Below are 18,910 nucleotides of genomic sequence, written 5' to 3'. Positions count from 1 at the left end.
TCCATCATAAGTAACATTGTATTCTTGATCAGTTTTAAATTATTTTTAAATTTCTCCAAATTTTACCTTATTTGAGAATGGGCAAGTATGTACATGTAAATGGGCTAATTATTCTTTCTGTTCTCCTTCTGCTTTATAACATCATTTGTTGTTAAAATATTTATGCCTGCTACTTTTAATTTATAAATATTCAGAAAGATAGGTGATGAAAGTTCGAAGTGGCTTCTCAACAATATCTAAAAATATTAAATTAAAATACATGCTAAAGATATACAGCTCATAGTTATGAGCTCTTTATACTTTTATATAAACCTACAGTTCAGTTTCCAGCACCCATATATGTTGACACACAATTATGTGTAATTCTTTCTCAAAAGATTCTGACACATTCTTTAGCCCTCGGCTGATGCCCATATTCATTTATACATACACACATATAAATGCAAAATACACACACACATTAAAAAGAAAATTAATTTCAAAAAGATAAATAGCATAAATTACAAAAATTATGCTGTGATTTCTAAATTCATCAATGTTGATAATTTTTCATTCAAGTCCTTAAAACTGAAAAATTGTTCAAGTCAACATAATGGAAATTTAGATACATATGCAACTCTGGTTTTTTCAGAGGAAACTGTGTTTATGAGTTGAATTACATTCAATATATTTTACATTATTTGAATATATATATATATATATATATATATATATATATATCTTAACCAAACAGAAGTTAGGAAATCATTCCTATCAAAGAGAAGCTACTCTACAAATTAATTTTTTAATAGTTCCTTTCATGTCTTTATTTCTAAGACTAAAGATAAATGGATTCAGCATTTGAGGGACTACAGTGTACATAATGCAGGCCACTGAAGTCTTCTTGGGTAAAATAGCAACTGAAGAGGTTATGTAAACCCACAATCCTGAACCATAGGATAGAGAAGTCACTGACAAGTGAGAACCACAAGTAGAAAAGGCCTTATATCTTCCTTTTACTGATGGTATTCTCAAAACAGAAGAGGCAATTTGGACATAAGAGAAAATAATACCAGAGATTGGGATGCCACCAAATATAAGTGTTGCAAGATATATCAGAATATCATTAATGAGGGTGTCAGAGCAGGCAAGTTTCATGATCTGAGAAAGTTCACAGAAGAATAAGGGAATTTTTAGATTCGTGCAGAATGAAAGCCTCAATACCATGAGACCAAGAAGCCCCATGTTCAAAATGCTAATAAAAACAGAGAAGAGAATTAGTAGAGCACACGAGTGAAAATTCATAATGACTGTATAACGCAGTGGATAACAAATGGCTACATATCGGTCATAGGCCATTGCAGCAAGAAGACAGCTTTCAAATCCAGCAAAAAGCAAGACAAAGCAAAGCTGAGTAAGGCACCCTGTATAAGTGATGCTCTGATCCTGTGTTTGGATAGTCAGTAACATATTTGGTATGACAGTTGTGGTTAAGCAGATGTCATTAAAGGATAAATTTGAAATAAAAAAATACATGGGTGTTTGTAAGTGGGAATAACAGCTTACAGCAAGGATAATAAGCAGATTTCCCAAGATGGTGACCATGTAAATGAACAGGAAGAGACAAAAGATCACAGGCTTCACAGTTGGATCATCTGTTAGTCCCAGAAGAAAAAAGTGAGAAACATCTGTCTGGTTTTTACCTTCCATGTCTTTGACAATCTATTTTAAATTCAGAGTAAAATAAAATGTAACAACATTCAAATATTGAAAGATGTTAGAATTATAAGTTATTTGGCTGAATCATATTTATTCCTAATAAACTCTTAATATATGGGCCAGTAGCCTATATTCTGACAAGCCATCTAGACCACTTTGTAATATGCTTAATTTTGAGGAAATACAAAAGCCATGCCTAGTATAGCAAAGCTATAGCATTCAAATAGTTCATTTTGGTTGCTTTTTTTTCCTCCACAGAATTACTTATTGCATCTGTTAGTGACTTAAAAACAAAATACAATATGGTTTTGTGTATTGTCAAAAGCCTATAAAACTAACTACATTATAATCTATGGCTTTTAAACAGAAGCATTTCAGGGATTGTACAGAAAAATATGGACAAACATCATGAATACTTTCTTCTGAAATTTTTGCCAAATATCAAAATTCTTGTTTAATTTTTTTGAGACTAGAACATAGTTACATTATATTTACCTTACTTTTATTATTTCAAACCCCCTAATATACTCCTACTTTCTCATTTTCAAATTCATAGCCTCTTATTAATTATTTATATAATAATTATATTATAGTAATAATAAATATATAAACATAGATAATACTAATATAAACATATTAGCAAATATGTGACTCTTATTTATGCTTTCAGGGATTACCATTTGTTTCTGGTTAACAAATTGACATGCTCCTTCCTGGAGATGATTTTATTCATTCTCAGCATTACTTACTTGCTTGTAGTTCTTCATATGTGTTGAGACTTTGTATAAAATGTGAATGGCACATCACACTGTGAATGAATTGTCTAATTTAATTACTCATTTAATTTACCCATAAATAGGGAAAGATGACTCTTCTCCTTGTTCTAAAATAAGCACTGACTGGAAGAATTTGGGTCAGAATGTTTATCTGACTGAAGTGTTGAATTTTCTGTATAAATATTATTCATATGCCTGGACTATACATGTTAGACTAAAACCCCTGACTTGCTCTTCCAAGTTTTGGTATTTTCCTCCTAAACAAAACCTTTCTTTCACTCTAAATAGATTGTAACTATTACCTAGACAGTTTTTTGTAAAGATTAGAAAATGGAATTAGAGTTCATCCTTATTACAAGAGTCAGAGAAATAAATACCCTTCTCCTTTACAAGTTAATTAAAATAAAACTGCTGATTGTTAACTATGAGATTCTCTGTTATATGTTAAAATGTTCTCATAAACTGAATTGTTCCATTTTGCTCTTAAAATAAATGGATGAAATAAAAAATACAGAAAATCAAACAAAGAGATTAAACTAACCACAGTATTTTAGTCTTCAGAAAACATAATTTTTTTTAGATTTTAGGATTATATGAACCTTTTGAATAAAATTGTTTAGATAATAGAAATGTTTCTGTCTGGAACAGTCTCTGATGGTAAGGAAGAACAAAATAGGTTTGGAAAAGATTACTTGATTGAATACTAGATTCAAACCTCTAAATATAATACAGACATATGATTTGTGATGGGAAAAATCACCAATAAAGTGATAAATAAATATATCCTGCAGAAGGACATATGGAATGAACAGTTGAGTACTTTGAATTAATCAATTTTTCATAAATGTATGTATTTCATAGTCCCCCTGTAGTACTTACATACATGCAAATTTAAGTAATATATTAAAACTCCTGGAAAATAACCTGTAGGAATATTTTATGCTGATAATCAGTTACAATAATTAACTTTGAATATAGCAGGCTTGCCTAGAATTGCATTGTGTTGTGCTAAATATGCTCCATACTTAGCTCCATACTCATAGACTACCATACAAAGTTTTATTAATTAATCTGAAAACAAGTGATTGAGTTATTTTACAAATGTAGTAGGAATCCCTATCAATAAAATTATATATATATATATATATATATATATTTACCAGAGATCTGCTCAAGACTAAAGTCACTTTTCAGAATAATAGTCATGTAAAATTATAACAAGGGATCATCCTTGAAAATGATATTTTAGGACAAGGATTTGTAATTAATATAAAGAGATCAATGTTAATTTTAGCATGAATTATTTAACAAATCACAGAAAATCTTACCTTCTCAACCTTAACTAAGGAACTTTATATTATATAGTTTGTCTAAACAGCAACACGACTCAAGCCTTACCTTGATATTGAAGAAAGAAGACATATTCCTGTAAAGAAAAGAGACTGAGTCGTTACTGCTTTGCTAGAGAGTGTCATCCCAAGGAAAATCCATGTTTTGGTGTCCACCTGTGTCAGAGATGTTATGTTAGTTTTCAAAGGCTAGTACTTATAGTTTCAGTATCTCCAGTAGAAAATATCCAAAACTCCTCATTAGCCCATCTCTGTTTGATGAGTTCATTTCATTAAACACAAGGGATATAGTAAAATAAAGAAGGCTTTCATCTTGACTCCTGGGGCCTGATTATACTGTTCACTTTCATTATCATGTATGTTTATCTCCATTCAAACACTTTGCATACAATGTAACATCTTAATTCTCTTAACATTTAAATTATATTTTAAAAATACATTACTTTATTGATGCACTAGATAGTGATATACTGAACAATATTTTCTGTCATCCAATAAATATTATTATGTTGGAATGGATAATTTAACTATGTAGACTGGTTTATATAATAGACAACTATATACTCTGAGTAAAATTATCTTAATTTACTGTGCATATTGATAAGCTACTGGTGTCCAATATGCTGCAGGGGAAGATATTTATCAATAACATTTTATCAAAGAACAGACTGTGAAACAAAAGTTTCTCATTTGTACATTAGTGCATTTGTACATTGAGCTACTGAACTCTGTTTGGTCTCTAGCATCTTTTCTCTCAGGAAAGTATGTCTGTTGAATTGCAATATTCAGAGATAAGGGGAGAAAGAAATAATTGTTATAGATTCTATAATATAAATAACTGAACTCCAGTAATGATGATTAGAAATGTTTCAATTTTAGTCCCTTTGAAAGTAAGTCTTATCCCACCACTATAACTTAGCTGCAACACTTAAGGAAAAAAATCTTCACCAAAACGGAAAACACATTTATTAATGTTACTGTGTCTCATGATGAACAGAAATATAACAGAGGAACACTCCTCAAATGTGGTGGGATTGCAAACTGGTGCAACCTCTCTGGAAATTAGTCTGGAGGTTCCTCAGAAAATTGGACATTCCACTACCTGAGGACCCAGCTATACCTCTCCTGGGCATATACCCAAAAGAGCTCCAACATACAGAATAGACACATGCTCCACTATCTTCATAGCAGCCTTATTTATAATAGCCAGAAGCTGGAAAGAACCCAGATGCCCTTCAACAGAGGAATGCATACAGAAAATGTTGTACATCTACACAATGGACTACTACTCAGCTATCAAAAACAATGACTTTATGAAATTCATAGGCAAATAGATGGAACTGGAAAATATCATGCTGACTGGGGTAAACCAATCACAGAAAAGCAAACGTTATGCACTCACTGATAAGTAGATATTAGCCCAAATGCTAGAGTTACCCAAGATGCACAGACCACAGGAAACTCAAGAAGGATGACCAAAATGCAGATGCTTCACATCTTCTTTAAAAGGGGAACAAAAATATCAATAGGAGGCAAAGTTTGTATCAGAGACGGAAGGAATGGACATTCAGGGCCTGCCCCACATGTGACCCATACATATACAGCCACCAAACTAGATAAGATGGACGAAGTAAAGAAACGCAAGCTGACAGGAACCGGATGTTGATCTCTCCTGAGAGACACAGCCAGAATACAGCAAATATATAGGCAAATGCCATCATTAAACCACTGAACTGTGAATGGGACCGCCGTTGAAGAAATCTTAGAAAGGACTGAAAGAGCTTGAAAGGGCTTGAGACACCATATGAACAACAATGCCAACCAACCAGAGCTTCCAGGGACTAAGCCACTACCCAAAGACTATACATGGACTCACCTTGGGCTCCAACTTCCTAAGTAGCAATGAATAGCCTAGTAAGAGCACCAGCGGAAGTGGAAGACCTTGGTCCTTCCAAGACTGAATTCCCAGTGAATGTGAATGTTGAGGAGAGGGCAGTAATGGGGGGGAGGATGGGGAGGGGAACACCGATAGAGAAGGGGAGGGGGAAGGGTTAGGGGGATGTTGGCCTGGAAACTGGGAAAGGGAATAGCAATTGAAATGTAAATAAGAAATACCCACGTTAATAAAGATGAAAAAAAAAAGAAGTGCATGCTGACAGGAACTAGATATCGATTTCTCCTGAGAGACACAGCCAGAACAGTCAAAATACAGAGGCAATTGCCAGCGGCAAACTACAGAACTGAGAACGGAACTCCAGTTGGATGAATTAGAGAAAGGACTGAAGGAGCTGAAGGGGCTTGTGACTCCATAAGAACAACAATGCCAACCAAACAGAGCTTCCAGTGTCTAAACCACTACCCAAAGATTATACATGGACAGAGCCTGGTCTCCAACTTCATATGTAGAAGTGAACCTTGTTCGGGGTACCAGTGGAAGGGGAAGCCCTTTGTCCAGCCAAGGTTGGACCACCAGTAGAGGGGTTTGTTGAGGGAGAGAGGTAATGGGGGTGGATGGAGTGGGGAACACCCATATAGAAGGGGAGGGGAAGGGGCTAGGAGGTTTGATGGACAGTAAACCGGGAAAGGGAATAACATTTGAAATGTAAATAAGAAATATCCAATTTAATAACAATGGAAGAAAAATAAATAAATAAAGATCTGTGACAAGGAAAAACAAAGAAATATGTCAGTCAAGATAGGAGTTGGCCAAAAAGTGGTACATTTACACAATGGAGTACTGCTCAGCTCTCAAAAATAATGACATCATTGGGGCTGGGGATTTATCTCAGTGGTAGAGTGCTTACCTAGGAAGCACAAGGCCCTGGGTTCGGTCCCCAGCTCCAGAAAAAAAAAAAAAAGAACCAAAAAAAAAAAATAATGACATCATGAAACCGTTAGGCAAATTGATGGAAAATAGAAAATATAATTCTGAGTGAGGTAATGCAATCACAAAAGAACATAAACAGTATGCACTCACTGATAAGTGGATATTAGCCCAAAACTCTGAATACCCAAGATAACAATTCATAGACCACCTGAAACTCAAGAAGAAGACCAAAGTGTGGATCCTTCAGTCCTTCTTAGAAGTTGGAGCAAAATACTCACAGGAGGAAATATGGAGACAAAGTGTAAAGCAGAGACTGAAGGAAAGGCCAACCAGAGACTACCCCACCTGGTGGTATATCCCATGTACAGTCAGCAAACCCATACACTTCTGTAGATACCAAGAAGTACATGCTGACAGGGGTCAAAATATCTGTCTCCTGAGAGGCTTTGCCAGAGCCTGACAAATACACAGTCTGATGCTCACAGTCAACCATTGGTTTGAGAACCTGGTCCCCAATGGAGGAATTAGAGAAAGGACTAAATGAGCTGAAAGAATTTACAAACCCATAGGAGGAACAACAATATCAACAAACCAGATGCCCCAGAGCTCCCAGGGACTAAACTCCTAACCAAGAGTGAAATGAGGCTCCAGCCTCATTTCTAGCAGAGGATGGCCTTGTCAGGCCTCAGTGGAGGGAAAGGCCCTTGGTTCTATAAAAGCTAGATGCCCCAATGTTGGGGAATGCCAGGACAGGGAGGCAGGAGGAAGTGGGTGGGTGGGTGGGTGGGGGAACACTCTCATGGAAGTAGTGGGAGGGGCATGGGATGGAGTGATTCCTGAGGGGAAACCAGGAAAAGAGGTAACATTTGAAATGTGAACGGAGAAAATGTCTAATAAAATAAAGAAAAAGTATACATAAAATAAAATGTTAAAACATGTGACCAAGAGGATATAAATATAGAAAATGTCTTAGTAAGTAAAAGTATGTGTATGAAGACAAAATAATATGTGAGTTCTGATTAAGTTCCTTAATATATGAAAATTATAACTATTAAAGACATACTGTATTAATAATTCTAAGTACAATATAAATAATAACATGAGGTGACTAGCACTTGCCCTAGTTTCCCCTTGCTCTCTCTTGCCCCTTTGTCCCTTCTCTCCCCATTCCTCTCACCCCTTCTCTCTACATGCTTATGTCAGACTCTCCTTCTCTCCTCCTCACCCCTCTCCTCCTCTCCACCTCTCCTCTTCTATTTCTCTCTCTCTCCCTCTCTCTCTCCCCCCCCCCTCTCTCTCTCTCTCTCTCTCTCTCTCTCTCTTACTCCCCCTTGTCTCCGCCATTCCAATAAACCTCCTCCACATGGAAAAAGAAAACATGAAGTGGCTAAAATGGTTTTCTAATCAATTTCTATTCAGAAATGTCTTGTTGTTAAAATATTATATAGAAATTAAAACAAAGTAACTGTAGACGGCATTCTGTGTATTGAATAACTAGAATTGGAAGCTCATACTAACATAGAGACTAAAGATAGTGTTATTTTGTAGTAATAAGTTTCAGATGTTTTTATGAGTCACAAGCTATTGATACTGAAACCAGGATTTTCTGATTTGTAAAATTCCTTCTGAATGATGAATTAAAATTATGCACCCCGTTCCTAAAAGTAATTGTTTTGTTTGATGTTCGTGTACATGTCTGTACTTGTTTGAATGTGTATGCCTGTGTGTGGGTGTACGTGTGTGTGTATGTATGTGTTTGAGTGTGTGTGTGTGTGTGTGTGTGTGTGTGTGTGTACAGGTTCACATATGTTTAGACTCAAAAGGAAGACAGCGGACAATCCTGTGATGCCCCCTTAGATCCTTAGATACCATCCACCTTATGTTTTGAGACAAGACAAATAGGCTAGGCTACATTGGTTGTAAAGTTCTAGAGATCATACTTCTCCTGACTTCCCATTGCTGGGATTCAAAGCAAAGGCATAACATATGGAATTTTTATTTTGTTTTATAATGGAGTCTTAAACTCTTTACCTACAAATCAAGCAATTTCCTTTATTATTATTATTATTATTATTATTATTATTATTATTATTATTATTGATAGTAGTAGTAGTAGTGTTAGTATTATTGGTATTATTGTTAATACTTTTATTTTTTTACTGTCCAACTGTTGGCCTCATACTGTCCCCCTCCCACAGTACCTGATCCCATTCCTTCTCCTCTTGTCTCTAAGAGGATGTTCTCCCCACAATCACCAGGACTTCCCACACCTTGGAACTTCAAGTCTCTTAAGGATTAGGAGCATCTTTTCCCACTGAAGCCAGTCCAGTCAATCCTCTACTCTATATGTGTGCAGGATCTCAGACCAGCTCATGTATGCTGTTTGGTTGGGGGCTCAGTCTCTGAGATATCTTAGGAGTTTGGGTTAGTTGAGACTGGTGTACTTCCTCTGGAGTCACCAACCTCCACAACTTCTTTCAGTCTTTCCGTAATTTAACCATAGGGTTCCCCGACTTCTGCCCAATAATTGGGTTAAGAGTCTGTATCTCCCTTAGTCGCCTGTTTGTTGAATTTCTCAGAGGACCTCAATGCTAGGCTCCGGTTCGTAAGCATGCCATAGCATCAATAACATTGTCAGGCCTTCGATTCACCCCTTAAGATGGGTCCCAAGTTGGGATGGTCACTTTTCTCAGTCTCTTTTTCATTTTTGTCCCCGCAGTTCTTTTAGACAGGAACAGTTCTGAGTTCCCTCTCCCCATTTTTGGACAATTAAGGTCCCTCTCTTTTAGTCCTGACAGACTCTCTCTTCCCCAAGCCTTTGGTACTTTCTAGAGGGTCCCTGCATGTCCCAACCTGTGAAGTTGTATATTTTCATTCATTCTGCTAGTCCTTGGGGCTCCTATTCTGCCTCTTCCTACCTGTTACAGTTTCCTTTTTCCCTTTCCGCTCCCTTCACCCACACAGGTTGTTCCTTAATTCTACCTCCCATGATTTTTTTTCTCCCTCCGAAGTGGGATTGAAGCATTCTCAGTTGGACCCTTTGGCTTATTAACCTTCTTGATTTTTTAGACTATATCTTAAGTATTCTGTACTTTTTCAGCTAATATCCGCTTATTAGTGAGTACAAGTCCTTTGGGTCTGAGTTACCTCACTCATGATAATATCGTCTAGTTCCTTCCTTTTTCTGCAAATCTCATGATATCGTATTCTTAATAGCTGAATAGTATTCCATTGTGTAAATGAACCACATTTTCTGAATCCATTCTTTATGAAACAATGGATTCTTTCCAAATAAGCTCTTCACTAACAAAAGAATTATTTAAAAAATATGAATTTAATTTTAAGTCGCATGAAAGCAGTAACTACATGGTTCTAAACATGAGGCCACTTAATAGCTAAATGACTGATATGAACAGCATCTTGAATACTGCACATTCCTTTCTACCTATTACAACGTGCTTCTTAAGACAGCTAAAAATAATTATTCCCTGCAGCCAACCATTGGACAGAACATGGGGCTCCCAATGGAGGAGGTAGAGAAGGAGCTGAAGGGGTTTGCAAACCATAGGAAGAACAACAATATCAACCAATTGGACCCTCCGGAGCTCCCAGAGACTAAACCAGCAAGCAAAGATTACATATGGAGGGACCCATAGCTCCAATTGCATATGTAGCAGAGGATGGTCTTGCTGGACATCAATGGGAGGAGAGGCCCTTGGTCCTGGGAATGCTTGATTCTCCAGTATAGAATAATGCCAGGGCACAGAGCCAGGAGTGGGTGGGAGGTTGGGAGAGCACCTTCCTAAAGCCAGAAGGAGAGAGGATGGAATAAGTAGTTTCCAGAGGAGAACCTGGGAAAAAGGATAACATATGAAATATACATAAAGAAAATATCCAATAAAAATATTATTGAACAAGAAATAAAGATTGGCTTCATTGCAATCAGTTCTGTAAAGAAGGTTGGGGATTTAAATACTTGCCAAACATAGCAGAGTTAGACAAACAACAGAAGTAGGTTTGAAGTTAATGGACAGTTTAGTTAGAAACTATATCACCTAGTCATTTGGAAATAGCATATTGGAGGATGAGTAAGATATTCAGCATCTCCATTAATTTAAATTGATTGTAGAAACCTAACATGCAAACCAATCAGACAATCATGGGAAATAAATATGAGTAAGAATTATCCTACTTTCTAAATCAGGAATACAGATGCTCAATAGAAGGGTCACAAGGTAAATTACTGACAACACAACATGGACAACAGAAAAGTAGGAATGATCCACAGCAAAACCAGTGCAATATAGTAATGGCAGCAGTGAGAGGAAAGACTAACAGATTTAAATGGCTTCATATATTCATTCTATTAATTCGGTCCTTAAAAATAGAGGAGGCCACTTGAGTAGAGTAGAAAAGTATATCTGAGGAAGAAACTTCAAAAAACTAAATATATCTCGATGATATTCATGAAAATCTTAGAACACGCAAGCGTGATACTTGTGAAACCTCATAAAAAAAAAGTGTGGTTTCCAGTAAGAGCAGAAGAATAGCAGTAGCACCATCAGAATGTAGACTAAGATATGCATACTACCAATGAGAAAAGAGAGTAGAGCCAATAGGACACAGAAGCTAGTGTTCGTGTTGATTGTATACCTCAATGGGTGACAAATGGCTACATAGATAACAGGCCATTACTGCAAGGAGACCATTTTTATATGTTATCTCATATCCATGCAGGTCTTATTAGGTGCTGTTCTTAGGCAGGTTCCTCAGTACCAAAGAACAGGGCAGAGGAATTCACATGCCTAGACTAAGAGAAATTGAGGGTGGGGTTATAATAAATATTACACTAGGGAAATACTATGTAACCCATAATTTAGAGACTCTTGCCCAAGTATGACCAAAGATAAGCGCCTGTGCAGGCACATGGATGGGCTAGTCATATCAGAAGAACAAGTGGCATCAGCTAACAAATATGTGGAAAATTTGGCACCAATCCTTTGTGTGTTTTCAAGATTGAAGAAAAAGTGTAGATGAAGTTTCACAGCTTATAAACAGCATAGCAGGTTATGCCAACCAAACGTCCCTACCTCTCCTGGTAAGTGATTGTCAATTCAAGTCTGTCTACTGTGTGAAGTTTTATCTCTGTCCTTCCTCACCTACCAAAGGAACATGTATCTACCCACATGGCTACTTGGGGAGAGGTGGTTGGCTTAACGTATATGAAATAGTTAAGAGTCCATCCAGCTAAGGCGTATGCTTTAAAATATTAAAAGGTCTCTGTATGAGTATTTGGGGAACCAGTTCATTAAGAAATGTGTATCACTGTATTAATTTCCAATATTAATTATTAAGCAGAGAATGTTAATAATAATTTTAAAAATCGCACCCAAAATACAGAAACCAGAATCCAAGATTACATCTGAGAAGGCCTGCATGAAATCAATAAAATGTCAAGCTAGCTGAATCATCACCATTTGTTAAAAGTGCTGTCTTTCTGCTACTGTATAATTTTAGCTCCTTTGTCAAAGATCAAGTGACATTTTGTATGTGGGTCAATTTCAGGGCCTTCAATTCTATTCCATTGCTATACCTGTCTGTCTCTGTACTAATACCATGCAGTTTTTATCATGATTGCTCTGTAATCCAGATTGAGGACAGGGATAGTGATTCCCTCAGAAGTTCTTATATTGTTGAGAAATAAAAATCCAGAAGAGCCTAGTGAGAGGTCATGCAGACTCTAAGAGTACACAAATGCCAGTCCAGGCTACTATACCCAACAAATTTCTCAATTAACATAGACAGAGAAACCAAAACATTCTAGGACAAACCCAAATTCAAACAGTATCTATCACCAATCCAGTCGTACAAAAGTTTCTAGAAGAAAATCCCCAATACAAGGAGGGTATCAACACCAATGAAAAGAGAAGATATTAATCATCTCACAACAAAAGCAAAAAAGGACAACCACATGTGCATAATACTACCTATAAAAACAAACATAACAGGAACTAACAGTCATCTGTCTTTAACATTTCTCAATATTAATGGACTCAACTCACAAATAGAAATATATAAACTAACAGACAGGATATGCAAACAGGATCTAGAACTTTTCTGCATAAAAGAAACACACCTCACTAAAAAATACACTGTCTCAGAGTAAAAGGCTAAGAAAAAATTTCCAAGCAAATGGTCCCAATAAACAAGTTGGGGCTTCCATCCTAATATCCAGTAAAATAGATTTTCAACCAAAATTACAAGTGAAATGAGGAAGGACGCTTCATACTCATCAAAGGAAATATTCACTAAGAGAAAAATCTTAATTCACACCATTTATGACCCAAATGCAAGGACACCCACATTAATAAAGGAAACCTTACTAAGACTCAAAACACACATTGAACCCTAAACAATTATAGTGGGAGGCTTTAACAACCCACTCCCACTAATGGACAAGTCATTGAAACAGAATTAAACAGAAATACAGTGAAACTAGCAGAAGTTATGAACTGCATGGACTTAACAGATATCTACAGAACATTTCATCCTAAAACAAAAGAATACAACTTCTCATTATTTCATGGTACCTTCTCCAAAATCCACCATATACTTGCTCACAAAACAACCCTCAACTGAAGACTGAAATAATTCCATAAATCCTATCAGATATCCATGATCTAAGGCTGGTCTTAAAAAAAAGCCCACATACAAATGGAAACTAAACAACTCTCTACTCTATGATAACGTGGTTAGGAAAGAAATTAATGAATTTCTGGAATTCAGTGAAGATATTGACACAACGTACACAAACTTATGGGACACAATGAAAGTAGAGGAAAATTCATAGTACTAAGTGCCATAGTAAAAAAAAAAAACTGGAGATATATTACACTAGAAACTCAACAGCATATTGAGAGCTCTAGGACAAAAAGAAGCAAACACCCAAGAGGAGTAAGCTTCAGGAAATAGTCAAAATAGGACCAAAAATCAACCAAATACAAAGAAAACAATACAAAGAATCAACAAAACTAAAAGCTGTTTTTTTGGGAGAATAAGTAAGATAGAAAATCCCCTAGCCAAAGCAACTAAAGGGTCTAGACACAGTATACAAATAAACAAAATCAACAATAGAAATGGAGGAAATTCAAAAAATCATCAGATTCTACTACAAAAGCCAGTACTCAACAAAACCAGAAAATCTAGACGAAATGGGTGGTCTTCTAGACCGATACCATATTCCAAAGTTAAATCAAGAGCAGATAAACTATCTAAACAGATCGGTATCCTATAAGGAAATAGAAGTAATTAAAAACCTCTGAGCCAGACAGATTTAGTGTAGAATTCTACCACACCATCAATGAAATCTAATACCAATATTCCTGAAACTATTCCATCAAATAGAAACAGAAGGAACACTGTATAATTTATGCTATGAAGCCACAATTACTCAGATACCTAATCCCCACAAGGATACAACTGAAAAAGAGAACTTCAGACCAATTTCGCTTAGGAATATCGATACAAAAATACTTAATAAAATTCTTGCAAACCAGATCCAAGAACATATCAAAGCGATCATCCACTATGATCAAATGGATTTCATCCCAGGAATGCAAGGTTGGTTAAATACAAGAATATCCATTAATGTAATCCACTATACAAACAAACTCAAAGGAAAAATCACATGATAATTTCTTTAGATGCAGAAAAAATATTTGACAAAATACAATAACCCTTCATGTTAAAAGTACTGGAGAGATCAGGAATTCAACACCCATACCTAAATAAAATAAAAACAATTTACTGAAAACCAACAGCCATCAAATTAAATGGGGAGATACTTAAAGAAAATACACTAAAATCTGGAGTTTAGTGGTCTGGTGGATTGGGTGTTGGGGTCGGAACATCCTAGTTGGACAGGAGGGTTGAGAGGAGGTTTGGAACTGGGAGTGGGGGGGGGGAAGGGAAAATGCTAGGCAGCCTATTCAGTGCTCACTTTTACTGAGTCTATACAGGCATCGCCTACTGATGGACACCATGTCAGAAAAGGCACAGTTGATTGCTCTCACTCAGAGCACTCCATATAGCTGACGGACACAGGTGCAACATTCATACTCACTGAAAATTTGCTTTTTTAATAGCTCATACCCGTTGTGTCTTATAGGGAAAAAGAGGGTTCTTTATCACCAATGCTCCCATTGTCAATGGACACCAAACAGCAAGACACTTGTGGGCCCTCCAGCTCCCAGCAGAAATAGCCATAATATACTTCCTCCATGGACCAAGGTCCTTGGGCAATGCCAGGGTTATATTAATGTCCCAGGGACTGGCCTCCAGCTCTACAGTATCCATGGAATACCTCTTCTTTCTGACATCCTCCAATCAGCCTTTTTATCAACAGAAAGAAACAGGAATTCTTAAAATAAGGGGTCACACAGGGCAACAACTGATGGCTCTATGTGAATAACCCCCTCCCATTTCTGGCATCCACTAAGCACCTCACTGATTTAAAGATGGCTTTATTTTTTTTCTGAAACCAGAAATTATCTCTTCAGACTATTATATTTTATCATTTTACTTTCATTCATTGCAACGAATTATATTCCTGCATTCTTTCTTGATAGCAAAATGTGTCTTCAAAACCAGATGACACAGTGCAAATTTGTACATTACCTACAATTTCTATTTTGATTCTCTTTCCCAATTCTGCAAAATACATTACCCCTTATATTTTAAAATCCATTAGACTGTTTTGAATTTTATATTTGTTTAATTTTCTAAAACATGATCAGTTTTGTAAAATGCAGTATGAAATGCTGGGAACAATATACACTTTGAGGATATTTTTGTTAAGTGAATTCAAAACTCAAGTTGGTTTGTTTGTTTTCCCTGGGTTGCTTACAATTTGTGAAATATTTTTGACTAAAGCTAGTGACTATTACTTTGTTAGGTTAAGAGTTGACTCTGACCTTTTTGTTAATGCTACAAGAGGTATTTTCAAATATATACAATTTAATATGATGTTATAAATGGATAATCCCCATTTAATATTAATACATATCACCTTAAACCAAATTTTCTCATAATTTTTATAATGGATAAATATTGAACTTTAACATTATATATATATGTGTGTGTATATATATATGTATGTATTTGTATGTGTGTACCTCTTATTTATGTTAAATATAACCCAAAACCTAAATACTAAGAGTGAATTATCAATTTGTATCTAATTATGTAATGTAAATTATGTTATCAAATGAAAAATAAAATTAAAAAAATAATTTTAGCTGTCATGTAAGATGCTAGACTATAGTTAACCCAATGGTTCCGTTCAAGCGTCTCAGTGATAATGTTATTATAGTCACCTATCTGGAATTCATTCCATTAAATATGTATAAATTTTTACATTTATAAGCTAAAACACAGTATCCAAAGTTTATGTGTTGTTAAAGAAGATATAAAAATCAAACTTGAAGATCAAAGTATGCTAATGAATATGAGCACAAAAGCCACAGAGCAGAACATGGATGGGTTCTATCTGATTCTGTTTTAATTCATCACCTAAAGCAAATATTTCATCACGCAGGTTTTCTCCTTGAGGATTTGTGCTGCCCTTTAATCAATTTATGGTAACGAGTATTCTAATAGGTACATTTATTCATAAAACCCTGGGGGCAATAGAGACTGTAAGTATCAAACTAAGATCACCATACAACAGTCTTTCTCAGGTAAGTAGCCAGCACAGCTCCCTCTGAGCTCACACATCATCACTCCATTACTGTATACCAGTTCTTTCCAAGATTAGTTTATCGTGAACTGTGTTTTACATTAGGGAAAGAACTGGTGTTGTTTAATCATAATGACACCTTATCACTCTGCCGGGCTTCAACTTAACTATTTGCATGTGTATCTATACTTTAATGTTAGTCATTCAGTGGTTATAAGATAAGGACACAAAAAGGCTGAATAGAATGTATAATTTGGCATGGGAAAGGCAAAAGTAAACCACAATGCAAGTGATAAAGTCGTCTTGGGTAACCAGATATATTTTAAATCAATGATAGTTCTTTTATGACTCACTATTAATTCTTAAATAGGATAATTCATGGTGTGCTGCTATATTATTAATGAAGACACTGAAGCAGCTCAGAGAATTCCATGTATACTTTTATTACAAATGAACCACCATTGAACTCAGAGGTGAATAATTAGAAATTTGATTCTGTATTGATTCTGTTAGTTTATGTTGAGTGTAATGTTCTTTGTGGTTTCCCAATGATTAAGCTTTCATAAATTTATTTTCCATGAAGCATCTACATATAACATATCAAGTGTTTTTGTTCATTAATATAATGTGGTACAAGAGAAGGTATGTAGTAAACAAAAAAATAATATATGAAAAGGGTGGACAGAGGGAAAATTTAAGAGATAGAAATTGCACAAAGATAGGAGAGAGAAACAAGTGGAAACACACACACAAATGGATAGAGGGTGGAAGTGGCAAAACAGAGTGAAATGGATGTTTACTTCATGGAGCTTGTCTTTAATTTTAAAATGATGGACATTTTTTCTATACAATTAACTCCCTTATTTTTCAGAAACTGAAAGTCATGGGATTCATTAACCAAACAATTCCCTCTGACTTTCTCCTTCTGGGCCTTTCACGTGACCCTGAATTACAGCCTGTCATGTTCGGACTTTTTCTCTTTATATACCTGGTAACAGTGATTGGAAACATGTTCATAATATTGGCCATAAATTTAGATTCCCATCTCCATACTCCCATGTACTTCTTTATCTCCAACCTCTCCTTGACTGATATCTGCACAAGTACCACAACAATACCAAAGATGCTTGTGAATATGCAAGAACAGAATCTAAGCATAACTTTTGCAGGATGCCTCACTCAGGCTTGCTTTGCCATGCTATTCGTTAGTCTGGAGTGCTGCCTTCTTGCAGCAATGGCATATGATCGCTATGTGGCCATTTGCTACCCCTTGAGATACACAGTCATCATGAATTGGTATCTCTGTCGTCTAGTCATCCTAGTCTCCCTGCTCAGTAGCACTGCTAATTCATTACTCCTCAGTCTCATGATGTTGTGGCTGTCCTTCTGCAAAAACTTGGAAATCCCACACTTCTTTTGCGAAATTACACAGGTCGTTAAGTTAGCCTGTTCTGACACATCCATCAACATTATATTGATATATATTGCAAGTTTCACATTTGGTGGCATTACTTTTTCTGGAATCATTTTCTCTTACATTGAAATTGTCTCCTCTGTTTTGAAAATACCATCTGTGAAAGGAAGATATAAAGCCTTTTCTACCTGTGGGTCTCATCTCTCAGTCATAACTTTATTCTATGGGACAGGTTTAAGTGTGTGCATCAGCTCATCAGTAACTGATTCTCCCAGGATGACTGCAATGGCATCAGTTATGTATACTGTGGTGACTCAGATGCTGAACCCCTTCATTTACAGCTTGAGGAATAAAGATATGAAGGAAGCCTTGACGAAAGTCATAGGTAGAATGATTTCCCTTTCATAAATATGTTGTCTTCTTTGGATAGATCCTATAGTTAATTCACTCTGACAAGATTCCAGGAATCTCCAAATGTCTCACCATTCCTTTACTAATCCTTGTAAATTCAGTGTGTGACATAATGTCAGGTTGTTTTTATTATTTTTCTATGTTTACTTATTGTGGACAAATTGTCACAATTATGTTATTGATTTCTTTTCTGTTATAAAATCAGTGATACAATATTTGACTATGGGTCAATGTCTGTGTATTATATAAAAGTGAACCATACATGTGTATTTGTATATATGCATACATTAATATTTATATGTAGACATATATAGCAAAAAGATGGGATATTAATCTTATTGATATATGTATATTAATATATGCAACTAGACAATATACATGGTTGGGAACTACAAGAAAGCATTTCAACATATGCAGAAAATATGTAATGATAAGATCATGGCAATTAGGCAAAATGCTACTTCCAACATTTATGATTAATTTCAATGGAAAACACTGAATGAAATTTATTTGAATTTATGTTGTTCATTTTTGTCAACCATTGTACATTAAAAGTTAGTTTATCCATCCAGATATAATGTATACTTGTCCTTTCTCTGTTTATCTGTCTCATATATCTTTCCAATTTTGTCAGAATTAATATTGTATTACCAGCTGTGAAATTATCATTGCCTTTCAAATATACATAAGATAAAATGG

The 18,910-nt window shown here is 35.6% G+C and overlaps 2 protein-coding genes and 1 pseudogene across 2 annotated transcripts; 1 reads left to right on the top strand and 2 right to left on the bottom strand.

Moving 5' to 3' along the window:
* Positions 1 to 753: 753 nt before the first annotated feature.
* Or7g20 (olfactory receptor family 7 subfamily G member 20) lies at positions 754 to 1,689 on the bottom strand. Its single transcript, NM_001000987.1, has one exon. It carries the CDS (start codon positions 1,687 to 1,689, stop codon positions 754 to 756), a length of 936 nt encoding a protein of 311 aa, NP_001000987.1.
* Positions 10,934 to 11,329, bottom strand: Olr1127-ps (olfactory receptor pseudogene 1127; annotated as a pseudogene).
* Or7g41 (olfactory receptor family 7 subfamily G member 41) lies at positions 17,270 to 18,208 on the top strand. Its single transcript, NM_001000880.1, has one exon. It carries the CDS (start codon positions 17,270 to 17,272, stop codon positions 18,206 to 18,208), a length of 939 nt encoding a protein of 312 aa, NP_001000880.1.
* The last annotated feature ends 702 nt before the right edge of the window (positions 18,209 to 18,910 follow it).

Source organism: Rattus norvegicus, chromosome 8 (genome assembly GCF_036323735.1).
Source record: "Rattus norvegicus strain BN/NHsdMcwi chromosome 8, GRCr8, whole genome shotgun sequence".
In the NCBI taxonomy this organism is placed as follows: domain Eukaryota; kingdom Metazoa; phylum Chordata; class Mammalia; order Rodentia; family Muridae; genus Rattus; species Rattus norvegicus.
Note: the sequence above shows the minus strand (reverse complement) of the source record. Positions and strands in the feature narration are given on the sequence as shown.

Excerpts from the sequence above, each read along its gene's own strand:
- Or7g20 (NM_001000987.1), bottom strand. The coding sequence starts at position 1,689 with ATGGAAGGTAAAAACCAGACAGATGTTTCTCACTTTTTTCTTCTGGGA.
- Or7g41 (NM_001000880.1), top strand. The coding sequence starts at position 17,270 with ATGGGATTCATTAACCAAACAATTCCCTCTGACTTTCTCCTTCTGGGC.